Here is a 13,672-nt window from a genome sequence, read left to right on the forward strand (position 1 = left end):
CCGGATCTAAACGTCCCAGTATCCAAAAACTTTAAACAGAACGGAACGGATAATGGGTCTGGCACTTTTTTTACCAAAACCAAATAACGGGTCTATTTTTAAACCGGATTCGGGTAGCCCAATAAGTAGACCCGGCCGGCTCGAATCTGTTGCCATTCCTATAAAGAAAGCAACTTTCTACGTACTTTGTGGGAGACTTTTTATTTTGCTTTACGTAATCTGAGCCAACCACGTGACATATAGTCTGTCTATCCATGCACGTTGTTTGGGGAATGGTGAGCTATGGTATACCTACATCCTTTCCTTATTTATTTAATATTTTAATGTATTAATTATAGTACTGTTTGGAATTTGTTATGTACAAACACGCCGGCACAAATTGGAAACATAAATATAATAAATATTGGAACTTGTAAGGAACTCCAATAACAACGAGAGAGCTATCTCTAAGAATATATTGGAACTTTTAAGGAACTCGAATAATTTTAAGTGTACTATTCGGTATACATACACTTTGCTTTAGCTTGATTATAAGAATGTCTACACCAGTCTCATCAACGATTCTAGCTTCTTCTCATAGCAATGGAAAGGCAGATATTACTCGTCGTTCTGCGGGTTTTCATCCAAGTATTTGGGGGGATTATTTCCTCAAATATACCCCACAGTCCTTGGTAACATTAAAAAAAATATACCACAAATTTCTTGTGTTTTATTTCGTTATAAGTTAGTATCTATGCATATGTCACCTTACGTCCAAGAGGGGCCAGTGAACCCCCCTGAACTTTTAGAAATTTAAATTTTTACTATAATTTTTTTTTTGTATATTTTATATTTTTGGCCAAAATTTATATAATTTTTTCAAATTTGCCCCTCTGAATTTTTTTTTTCTTCAAATCTCCCCACCCCGACTTGAATTTCTGGCTCTAACTTAATTATTGATACGTTCATGTTTTTCATATGATTTTTCAATTAAGATGCATATAAAAATATTAAAAATCTTCAACAACGGAGGAAAGGATTTTTCAACGATACAAAATCGTTGCAAATGCTTTCGACAATGAATATTTTATTTTTCCATTCTAGGATCTAGTTTTTTTTTTTAACAAACAAATGAATATATTCGAATCTTTTGATATTGATTTTACATTAATTTTTGGTTTTATAGGAAGTTGACCACACAATGGAACAAGAAACCCTGAAACTGAAGGATGAAGTGAAAAATATGCTCATTTCATCAGCTACTACTCCACCAAAAAACCTCCGATTAATCGACACAATTCAACGCTTAGGTTTCGCTTATCACTTTGAGGTCGAAATAAAGGAAATGTTAGGACATATCATGAAGAATATCAATGATCTCGATGGAGACATTAAAACCGTGTCCCTTTGCTTTCGACTGCTGAGACAAGAAGGATTTAACATCTCATCTGGTATTTGTATCTATGTTTTGCTCTTTTGACTATCACATTTATCTATACATCAACTCACATATCGTTGAATTAAGCAGATGTATTCAAGAAGTTCACGAACAAGGAAATAAAGTTTAACGATGACCTTAAGCATGATATTGAAGGAATTTTGAGCTTATATGAAGCTACACATCTAAGGGTTCATGGAGAGCCCATTCTTGAAGAAGCACTAGCTTTCTCTGCGACTCATCTCAAATCGGTGGCAACATCAACACAAATAAGCTCTTTTCTTTCGGAGAAAGTTAAGTATACCCTGAGGCAGCCAATCCACAAAGGCTTGCCGAGAGTTGAAGCAAGGCGTTTCATATCGGTGTACCATGATGATCCTTTGCACGACAAAGTTTTGCTTCGTTTCGCAAAGATCGACTTCAATGCCGTGCAAAGGTTGCATCAGAAGGAACTTAACGAAATCACTAGGTACTTCCAAATATTATAAAGTTAACGTATCATAAGCAATTAGAATTTTTATAATTATGTGAATTAACATTAGTTTATACCGTATGATTGATTAGGTGGTGGAAAGATTTAGATTTTGCAAAGAAACTTCCTTTCGCTAGGGATAGGCTTGTGGAAGGTTACATATGGCCAGTCGGAGTCTATTTTGAGCCAAAATTCAGCAACGCGAGAGTAATACTGACCAAAGTGATTGGCGTAACAACAATTATTGATGATATTTATGATGTTTATGGCACATTAGAAGAACTTGAACTCTTCACCGATGCAATTCAAAGGTTTCTTTTTTCCTTACTTTATGTTGAAATATTCTGAATTCAAATATTTAGCCCACGTACTGATTAAGTTTGTTCCTCAGGTGGAGCCCTAGCTGCATGGATCAACTCCCGGAGTACATGAAATATTGTTATGAGGCACTATTGCAATTGTACGATGAAATCGAGGAAGAGTTGACTAAAGAAGACCGAGCTTATCGCATCTACTATGCAAAGGAAACCGTAAGAAATTCGTACATACTATATGCAAAGATAAATGCTCATGACATTGGAACCTATTTAACTGATTTATTTTCAATATGGTTTAATGTTACACAGATGAAACAGCTCGTCCAATCCTACTTTGTTGAAGCGCAATGGTTCCACAAAAATTACACACCAACATTGGAAGAGTACATGGAAATCGCACTCGTTTCGTCGACCTACACGATGCTCACAGCTACTTCCTTCCTCGGAATGGGAGATGAAGTGACACCTCAGGTCTTTGATTGGCTCTCAAAAGACCCGAAGATTGTCAGAGGTTCGGCAGTAGTTTGTAGGCTAATGGATGACGTGGTTAGCCACAAGGTAAAAATACATTCATACACCAAGATAGAATTGTAAACCCTAAATCTAGTTAGGCCTATGATTCATTGATATCAATGATTGCTATAAAAACCACAATTAAAACTCTAGGTATTTTAATCATTGTCCTTTATGGTTAAGAATGAGAAAGGGCTTTCTTGACTCATGATGAACCATTTTTTTTCATGCAGTTTGAGCAAGATAGAGGACACGTGGATTCTAGCGTGGAGTGCTACGTGAAGCAACACGATGTATCGGAGGAAAAGGCGTGCGATGAGCTAAACAAGCAAGTCGTCGATGCGTGGAAGGACATGACCGAGGAGTGTCTCGAGCCTAGAAATGCCCCGATGTCCGTTCTCATGCGAATCCTCAATCTCGCTCGAGTTATCGATGCCGTTTACAAGGACGGTGATGGTTACACGCACGCCGGTGGGATCATGAAGAGATTCGTCAAATCTTTGTTCATAGAAAATGTTCCGATGTAACTTTTGGTGTTGTGACCAGGGATTACTCTAGGTCTTTTTAATTAAGTAGACATTCTTAATTTTATTTGTTTTTTGTTGTGGGAGTAATTATCGACTATTTCGATGCGAAAAAACTTGAAACTACCTTCTTCTTTTTAAAAAAAAAAAAGAGTAAAATAAAGAAAGACATTTGTCGTATAAAAAATAGCTACCACCTATGTCTTTCGTCAAAAAAAAAAACTACATTTTTTTTTTATAAATATTGTTGTGCATTTGATTAAAATAAATGTAAATCTGCTAATACAGCAGTTACAACAGTAGGAGGGGCTGTAAAAGTCCAAGTAGCAGTAGAAGTAAAGTTTAGAGCATATTTAGCAGTAAATGTGTTGGATTGTTGTTAGCTCTAGGACAAAAGGAAAAGGAGCAAGAAGAGGAGGGAGCAAGATTCCGGATATCATCTGTAACAAGGCCCAACTCAGTCGTCGGAGAGACAGCAGTGGTGATGAGTTGAATCATTGTGAGGCAATCTGAAAAAACGGAGATGTGATCGATGTTTTGGTCTCTAGATATCTTGATACCGTGCAAAATTGCAGTAGCTTCGGCGATGTCATGGGCGAGAACTATGGGGGTTCGGGCAATGTGGCGGTAATTGCACCTGTATTGTCACGGAGAAGAACACCGATTCCGCAGCGGTTCCGACGAGAACAAACAGCAGCATCAACGCTAATTTGGATTTTGTCGGCGTTGAGTCGCGGAAACTTTTAAGGGGTCGTTGCAGCAGCAGGGACTTGAGTCTTATCCGGCGGGCGTAGCTCGTTGAGAAGTTGAGAAGTCCAATCTATGAGGAAGCAAGGGTCGAGTCGTGGTTGGCCGTTGAGAACCTGGTTGTGATAAGTCCACGGAGACCAAGAGAGGGGAGGAAAGAGACGGAATGATTCGAATGATTCCGGGCTGAGGCGATCGGCAGCAGCAAGAAGGAAGCCAATTATATCTGAAGTGCAGCGCGGGTCGATGGCGTGGTCGAGGTCGCAACTTTGCCAAAGAGAAAAAGCATCGGGACATGTCCAAATGGCGTGGACAACTAATTCTGGAGCAGATCTGCAAAAGGGGCACACGCGGTCAGTAATAATTTTCCTTTTGGAGAGGACATCATTTGTAGGGAGGAATCCATGGCTTAGTTTCCAAAGAAAATTTTTAATTTTGGGGATAAGCTTGAGCCTCCACAGAGTTTTCCACCAAGACACTGAAGGGTTTGAGCTAGAGGGACATGATAGATAAAAATAAAAAATAAAAAAATAAAAAGTTTTGCCCTTAGGTTCCATTTTAACTATGAATGAGAAATTAAATTTTATGGAGTCACGGATGCATTATGCTATCTGAAGACTTGTTCATTCAAAAGTAAAGGTGGCCATATGGGATCCCCGGGACTCTGTTTCCCGTATTATTGGTACTATATGGGAAATGAGAAAAAAATCATATTATGAAATGTGGTACCGGAACTTTTGTCCCAGAACCATGCGGGAAATGAGACGGAACTGGGATCCCCGTTTAGTACTATTTAGTACCACATTTTTTAAATTGTATTTTTTAATTGAAAATAAATGATTTTTTTTTATTTATTTCTAAATGCATTCATGATTAAAATAAAATGGAAAAAATAAATATGGGAAATATGGGAATCCCGGAACCGCGAAATATGGTACATGGAATTCCCGGTACCGTGGAAAATGGTTCCGGGATTTCCTGGTACCATTTTTTTACGGTTCCGGGAGTCCCATTTCCCGCAAAATATGGGACGGGACCAGGGGATCCCATTTCCCGGGTTCCATATGGCCAGCTTTATTCAGAAGATACAAAAATGAACCTTTGACCCAATTTTAAATTAAATATGTAAGGTTTAAATCCCCAATTCATTCTTAATTCCAACTAAGAAAAATAAAATTTAGAGATCTAAATATCGGGTATCCATTAGATTAATTGTATAAACAAGTTTTGGTTTTTCAATCACAGTTTGCTCAAAGTCCATAGGTTCTTGTTGAATGACATAAAAGAAAAGACAATGAACCATACTAGTTATTAATTCATGTCATAAAGTTATTAATATATTGCTTATTTCTAATTTGGCAACAAATAATCAAATTTGACACTTATAGTATCTACAATATAACATCGCGACCCTTCTCAACACACGTTCTTAAATCACAAACTTTATTCAAAATTACACCACATTAATTTTGACTTCTTAAATACCAAACACATTTGATAACCCCAAAATTATTCTAAAAATAATGTAGCGGCAGGATGGAAAACGGCAACCGAACTAGATAAATAACGTAATTGGGATAATCGAACTTAGATCGTAGATTTGGCGCACAAATGACCGATCAAAGAACCTTCCTTCGCCTATTGATTCACGCACGAATGCTAGACTCCGGACATCAAAATTGTACTCTCTCAAGAACTCGAATTTGGAGAAACACAAAGGTTCCAATTTTTCATGTCATTATCAACTAAAAAAGCATTCACGGTAGAACTTATACAATATATAACTAGTCAACCAACTATCCTAAACTAACTTTAACATATCACTAATAAATGAAAAAAAAATAATGATCGATCAAAAGAGTAAATGCAAACAAATACCATACATAAATGAGAATAAATAGGAAAGATCCTACAAGTTGTCATCCAATAAAGCACCACGGTGAACTTTGTTCGATGCATGTCGACTCTTGCATGGATCGATCTTAAAACTTAATAGGAATATCGTGTTGTATTATAATTCTCCCGATGTGGAGAAAATTTGTTCTCGAACTTAGAGCGTCGGTTGGTGTCACAACTCCGCCGCCATCGCCGCGCTTGTGTCGGCCCCAAAGCCGTCATCGTAAAACAACTTCCTTGGATCTGCATTCCCGTCACCATCGTATGATGTCTCCCAAGAATTTTTTTTGTCCGCAGCGCTCGTACTGTTTCTCAGGGTGTCGTCGTGTGTAGCCTCTGAGTTTGAGCATCGTTCCCGAGCCCGCTTACAGATTCTAGGATGGATTGGTGCCCGTAGATCGACAACCAAACCGCCTCCCCACACTTGTTTGTTTGTCAGATTTGACACGGTTCCACGATAATTGTGACCTTAATGCTAATGGAAACGCTCGATGCAGCAGCTTCGGTGGCCTTTCTCGGCTCCAAAATAATCTCGTCGTACGCGATTTCATCGTTTTTCGCCTTGTCGTATATGGGCTCGTCGTATAGGGCTACGGCATACACGGCCTTGTCGTACATGGGCTCATCGTAGATGGCTTCAGCATACTTCTCTTCATATACCACTTCTTCGGACTCCGCTTCATCATACACAGGCTCATCGTACACGGCCTCGTCATATTCCATCTCGTCGGCCTCTCCGTGCTCCGCCTCATCGATGTCTGATTCTCAAGAACGGTTTGGAGCACTGGCGGTTGCTGAAACAAGGTAGCAATATGACGGTCCTTGATGCACTCTTGATGGATGCCATAAATGAGCTAAAGTGTAAAATAAAGCGGCGATAAAATGAAGCGATGCCGTGGAAGCTCTACTCTTCCATGATGGTGGTCAGTTGTAGTCACGATGCTACAACTTGAATTTTTGCGTCATCGATGCTCAAGCCTTCAGAGGAGATGACGTAGTCCAAAAAGACTACCCGGTCGGTGAGGACCACGGATTTTTTTCGATTGCAACGTAATACGAGTTACTACGAAAATATTGAGGACTTGTTAAACTAGTAGCTAAGTCAAAACAAGTTTGAGTGTTGAACTAGATGAATTTTACGAAAATTGTCTAAAGAGTATTTTTGTCCATAAGAACATAAGATGGTATAAATGTCCAAATAAGATTTTGGACATTATCATATGATGAAAATGTAAATTGATCCACACGACGAACATTGGGTTTTAGGCCTTGAGGATTGAATTTCATTTTATGGAATTTTATGTGAAAATTCTACATGGGCTTTTCTTGTATTGTCATGAACAAACAAAGAAACATCTGGAAGCATGTTCTAGTGGAAATTTCGTGGCCCTCCATCAAGGAAAAGTAGAAATTATTTTGTGCATTGATGTATGAAGATACTTGCCAAAAGGAAAAAGAGGAAACAAATTTATGGCACATGCCATATGAGTTGGACGGCCAAGACTAAGGAAAAAGGGAAATTTCCAACCTTGGTATTATGATAGGAATGAGAATTGTGGTAATGAATATGTGATATTCAATAGAAAAGAGGAAACTACCTCTTCAAGGCAATCCCTCCTCCTATAAATACCACACATCATTCACAATGTTAAATACACAAGTGTTAGAGATTGAGAGCTTCTCTCTCTAGAACCTTGCCGCCCCATCTCTCTCTCTCTCTCTCTCTCTCTCTCTCTCTCTCTCTTCTTGTTCTTTTGTTTTGGCACCTAGGTCCTCATTAGAGCTAGTGTTTTGTTTTAGGTCTTTGACTCCAACACAAGTTCTTGAGTCATAGTGTTTAAAAGTTCCCTCACACTAAATCCTAACCATACTCGAAAGACTCTAGTGGTAGAAACGTTCGTGGTTACTCACAGGTACAAGAAGATTCGAGGGAGGCAAGGTTAGTGAGGGAGACGAGCGATTCAACCTTTCCAAAGGCTTATCACACTCAAGCTTCAAATAAGGTTGGTACCGAGTGAAAACTTAAAGTAGTTTTTAAATTTTAAATTATACGTCCATGCACTTTGTCTAGGTAGTAAAATCGTTTTCTGTGTTTTTAAAGAAATTTTTATATTCCGCCATTTGCTAGAAGCGATAATCTTTTCTTAAATCCTAGATCTATTCCAACACGAAAGGCATGACGAGCAACTCGTACAGTGATTCACGCATCTTCAAAGGGATTTTTGACTTGTCACCGGGACGGATGCGGATTTGATGATACTTGCTCTTGAGATCCAAATTGCTAAAAACGCGAGCGCCGCTAAGTTGGTCGAGGAGATCGTCGAGGCGCAGAATAGGAAAATGGTATCGCACCATGATCTTATTAATGACGCGGCTATTGACGAACATTCTCCAAGTTCTGTCTTTTTTTTTGGGATTTAGCAAGGCGGGAACCACGCACAGACTCAGACTACTCTTGCATATGTGGCCCTTTTGGAGAAGTTCTTCGACTTGGCGCCGAATTTCTTCATGCTCAGCGGGGCTCATCCGACAATGGGCTCGGTTGGGGAGCACCGACTCGGGCATTAAATCGATGCGATGTTGTATATCGCATTGCGTTGGAAGCTCGGCGGGGAGTTTCTTTCGGAATACCTCACCGAACTCGGTGAGCAGCGGCTGGATGGAATCGGGAACTGGAGGCGTGGTTGTGGCGATTTTCCCAATGAGCGCATAAACGACTCACGTGTCTGACAGTTCGGGCTCAAACTCGGTGCGGGAAATGAGGGTCGTGGTGGGGCGTCGAACCGAGGGTGTAATGGGATTGGTCTGTAGTAACACAATTTTCTTTCCGCGTGTCGGTCAAATTGTCACAGTCATCCCAACAGTAAATTGCAAGCACCATTGCAACGAAAAATCTCGTCATGATACATAGAGCCGAGCGAAAATTTAACGGTGACCCATTGAGTGATGGACACCTCCATTCATGTTTGAAGTCACGCTAATTTATACGGTTTTGGATGCTTTTCCACGTCAAGGCCTAATTTTTTAACGACATCTTAGCAACAACATTGTCAAAACTACCGGAAACGCGTCGCGACGAGAGATGCTCGACGGACCTCGTGGACCGCCTTGAATTCCAAAACTTCATTGACCATCGACCGCCGCGAGCCAATCAAGAAACTCATCAGCGTTGACGTTGCCGTGAATTTTTGGGATATCCATTTTGAACGCCAATTCCTAACATGTTTCATTCTCGACACCTTTTTTGAGCGGACAAGCCAGGGGCGGAGTGGGGAGATTTGGCGCAAATGGGTTATCGTCATTGATATCGAAACCGTCAAGAGGGATTGGTTGTGCTTTGGGTCGCTGTTGCATAAGTACTTGGACTGAGCGGGTTAGGGCCTCCAACTGTTGATGGAATCCGCCGAATTTTTCACGTCTATAAATTAAACTTCATCTAAATTAGCATCACGATTGGGCAGTCCTCCACGTTGGCCTCGGCGTGCCATAGCGATGGTGGGGTTGATCGGAAAGGCTCTGATACCAACTGATGTAGGCCGGTATATGGGAAAGAGAAAACGCAAGCTCAAGCAAAGCTCAAATTTTCTTAAATCAATCTGTAATGAATATTCATCAATGGTAAAACAACGCTTATAGTCTTGGAAAAAAAGTAAATAAACCGAAAATAAATACAGCAAATAATTCTAAAAACAGAAATAGAATTGAAGGAAATAAATAAGACAACTAATGACCATTAAAGCAAATATGCACACGCGGCCCTCCGAGTTACCTCCCCACATCACATTCATCTCTATATTTTCCTTTGGACATTCGACATTGAAAATACGGATTCGGATAACCAGTCTAGTTTCAAAAATTGGACTTGATATTGATTTTCAGTTTTGGAAAATTCGGTTTTATCAGATAAATAATTGATTTTTTTTACCACATTGTATTCTTTAAATTTTATTTTTTCTTGAGTGATTATTGGACCAATTTTTTAAAACTCAAAATTTGGATTCGAATATAAAAAATGACCAAAAGTTTTCAGCCCTAGTTATAACCCAAGTAAACCTTGGAAGCTGTTTTATGCACATTACGTAGATAGAACTTCTAATATCTTCTTTTCTTTTTTTTTTTAAAAACAAAAAAAAAAAAAAAGAAAAAGAAAAAACAAACAAACAACAACCAACTACTTGTAAGATAATCTTCCATGGAACTCGTATTTCATTGGAAATACAACTTCAAAAAGCAGCAACTTTGAACGTCCTTTGTGAGATGGATTAATAAATATATTTTTTAGTCCAGTATACCCATAGTTACATGATTTGCTATTTAGTTAATTTTTAGTAAATATTTGATTAATAACCATAAAAAAAATATTTATGAAATATTTACTAGTTATACTTGGAAGTTGTAAACCACATGTGTGGTTATTTATCAAATATTTATTAAAAGTTGACTATATAACCATTTAAAAGTGTAACTATGGCTAATTTGTTAATTATTTGATATTTTTTTTACTTCACGTAATCTCAGACAACCAGTAAATCATGTGATATATCTAGCCTGTCGATCCATGCACGCTATTTGGGGAATGGTGAGCTATTGCATACATAAAATCCTTAATTATTTTTAGTTTATTTTTTATAGTACTATTTGGTGTTTGTTAGTTTCGAACACACCGACACAAATTGGAAAAATAAATATAATAAATATTTTGACTTAAGGAGCTCTATAAATAACAACGAGAGCAATGAACCCGACTACAAAAAATATAATCTTTATATCAAACCCTTTCTTTAGCTTGATTCCAAGAAAATGTCTACATTAGTCTCATCGAAAATTCCTGCTTCTTCTCAGAGAAATGGAAAGGAAGAAATCACTCGTCGTTCTGCGGATTTTCATCCTAGTATTTGGGGTGATTATTTCCTCAAGTATACCCTACAGTCTTTGGTAATGCTATCTTCCACAAAAAAAAAAAAAAAATAATAAAAATAAAAAAAAAAATAACCAACATCATATCCTTCACAAATTTATTTTGATTAATTTTTTTCGTTAAATTCGTTAGTATGTATGAATTTGAATGTTTTTATATTGATTTTACATTAAATTTTGATTTTATAGGAAGTTGACCCCATCATGGAACAAAAAGCCCTGAAGCTGAAGGATGAAGTGAAAAAAAGGCTCATTTCCTCAGCTATGACTCCATCAAAAAATCTCCAATTCATCGACACGATTCAACGCCTAGGCTTTGCTTATCACTTTGATTGCAATATAAAGGAAATGTTGGGACATATCATGGAGAATATCAATGATCTCGATGGAGATATTAACACTCTGTCCCTTTGCTTTAGACTGCTTAGACAAGAAGGATTTAACATCTCAAGTGGTATTAATTATATATTTGTTTTGCTCTTCTGCCTTTCACAATGGCTTTGCATCCAAAAAGAATGTTCCTAAATGCATTATTAACTCATTTATGTTGATGAAGCAGATGTATTCAAGAAGTTTACAAACAAGGAAGGAAAGTTTAATGATGACCTTAAGCATGATATTGAAGGAATTTTAAGCTTATATGAAGCGACACACCTAGGGGTTCGTGGAGAGTCTATACTTGAAGAAGCCTTAGCTTTCTCTACAACTCATCTCAAATTGGTAGCAACATCAACACTAATAAGTGCCTTTCTTTCGGAGAAAGTCAAGTATGCCTTGAGACAGCCAATCCACAAAGGCTTGCCGAGAGTTGAAGCGAGGAATTTCATATCGGCGTATCATGATGACCCTTCTCACGACGAAGTTTTGCTTCGCTTCGCGAAGATTGACTTCAATGCCGTTCAAAGGTTGCATCAAAAGGAACTTTACGAAGTTACAAGGTTAGTCCAAACATTTGAATTTTCACAAATTATATGTGGAGTAACACCGGTTTGAACAATATGATTGTTTAGGTGGTGGAAGGAGTTAGATTTTGCAAGGAAACTTCCTTTCGCAAGGGATCGACTTGTGGAATGTTACCTTTGGCCGGTCGGAGTGTATTTTGAGCCAAAATTTAGCCTCGCTAGGGTAATATTGACCAAAGTCATCTGTTTGACATCAGTGATCGATGACATTTATGATGTTTATGGCACGCTACAAGAACTTGAACTGTTCACCGATGCAATCAAAAGGTTTTACAATTGATTTTATGTTTGATTCATATTTTTAATTTAAATATTTAGATGTATATATCTAACGTACAAAGTTTGATTATATTAGGTGGAGCCCTAGCTGCATGGATCAACTCCCGGAGTACATGAAATATTGTTATGAGGCACTTTTGCAATTGTACGATGAAATCGAGGAAGAGTTGACTAAAGAAGACCGAGCTTATCGCATATACTATGCAAAAGAAACCGTAAGATATATATACATACCATATATATAGATAAAACGAATGTACACGTCCATGCATTGGGGTATTTATCAACAATTTTATTTAACTATTTGTTTTCTATATGGATTTTATGTACACAGATGAAACAACTCGTCCAATCCTACTTTGTTGAAGCACAATGGTTCTACAATAATCACTCACCAACATTTGACGAGTACATGGAAATCGCACTTGTTTCCTCAACCTACACGTTGCTCACAGCTGTTTCATTCCTTGGAATGGGAAATGAAGTGACACCCGAGGTTTTTGATTGGCTCTCTAAAGACCCGAAGATAGTCAGAGGATCTTCTGCTGTAGGCCGTCTAATGGATGACGTGGTCAGCCACAAGGTATAAATAATTATTAATCAAGATAAAAATTTTAATTCTAAAATTCGTTAGCTAGGCTTGATATATTCGATTTCCATTGTTTCATGTATTATCAAATGTTATGGATTTTTTGTGTTGTCTCACCTAAAATAAACTAATTTCTGGTATTGGAACTATAATTGAGTACGTATTTTGTCATCTTAGAGCAAAATATAAACAATTAAAGTATTTGCTAAATGACAAGAATTTTTCTTGACTAGTTAGATCATTTTGTTTTCATGCAGTTTGAGCAAGATAGGGGACACGTGGATTCTAGCGTGGAGTGCTACATGAAGCAGTACGATGTGTCGGAGGAAGAGGCGTGCGATGAGCTAAGCAAGCAAGTCGTCGATGCATGGAAGGACATGACCGAGGAGTGTCTCGAGCCTAGAAATGCCCCGATGCCCGTTCTCATGCGAATCCTAAACCTCGCACGTGTCATCGATGCTGTTTACAAGGACGGCGATGGTTACACTCACGCCGGTGGGATAATGAAGAAATTTGTCCGATCTTTGTTCATTGATCACGTTCCGATGTAAACTTCGGTGTTGTTACCAAATATCTAATAAGGTCTACTTTTATGTTTCTTAATTACTTTCTACTTTAAGTCAATAATAATCAGCCTGCTTGGTTTAATTTTGCTTCTGTGAGAAAAAATTATCTACCTCTTTATTGTGTGGTACCTGAAGTTTTTTTAATCATATATCGCTGAAGCTATCTGTGCCCTTTTGCTTCAATACCCATTTTCTCTCATTTTCTTTTTTGATCATTTACTCCGTGGGGTCCATAAGCTCTCACATGCAAAAAAAATTTAACATGTATAACAAGGGTGTAAATGTTCCAACACCACATTTTCCAACACCCAGCGATTATTATTGTTTAACACTTACATTTTCCATTGTCACAACTTTATAACTATTTTCCCATATCTTTTACCATTTAAAATATTTATTATAATATTTTGTCGATAGTAAATATACATAGGAGGTAAAAATTTATAGTTCGAATTTAATTTATAGAGAACATA

The 13,672-nt window shown here is 37.9% G+C and overlaps 2 protein-coding genes across 3 annotated transcripts; both read left to right on the top strand.

Annotated features, from left to right (window-relative positions):
* The first annotated feature begins 536 nt into the window (after positions 1 to 536).
* LOC149398389 ((-)-germacrene D synthase-like) lies at positions 537 to 3,246 on the top strand. The gene is made up of 7 exons (XM_089614974.1): positions 537 to 671; positions 1,166 to 1,430; positions 1,508 to 1,886; positions 1,982 to 2,200; positions 2,281 to 2,419; positions 2,516 to 2,764; positions 2,953 to 3,246. The coding sequence occupies exons 1-7, from the start codon at positions 537 to 539 to the stop codon at positions 3,244 to 3,246; spliced, it is 1,680 nt and encodes a 559-aa protein (XP_089471100.1).
* Positions 3,247 to 10,686: 7,440 nt separating this feature from the next.
* LOC149398390 ((-)-germacrene D synthase-like) lies at positions 10,687 to 13,184 on the top strand. 2 transcript variants are annotated; one of them, XM_089615008.1, is made up of 7 exons: positions 10,687 to 10,821; positions 10,993 to 11,257; positions 11,363 to 11,741; positions 11,814 to 12,032; positions 12,121 to 12,259; positions 12,379 to 12,627; positions 12,891 to 13,184. In XM_089615008.1, the coding sequence occupies exons 1-7, from the start codon at positions 10,687 to 10,689 to the stop codon at positions 13,182 to 13,184; spliced, it is 1,680 nt and encodes a 559-aa protein (XP_089471134.1). The 2 variants fall into 2 exon arrangements, with proteins under 2 accessions (XP_089471134.1, XP_089471135.1); XM_089615009.1 differs by having other exon boundaries at positions 10,705 to 10,821; positions 10,993 to 11,254; positions 11,360 to 11,741.
* The last annotated feature ends 488 nt before the right edge of the window (positions 13,185 to 13,672 follow it).

This window comes from Urtica dioica, chromosome 5 (genome assembly GCF_054948205.1).
Source record: "Urtica dioica subsp. dioica isolate 48M chromosome 5, U.dioica_male_clone48M_v1_H2, whole genome shotgun sequence".
NCBI classification, from domain to species: Eukaryota; Viridiplantae; Streptophyta; class Magnoliopsida; order Rosales; family Urticaceae; genus Urtica; species Urtica dioica.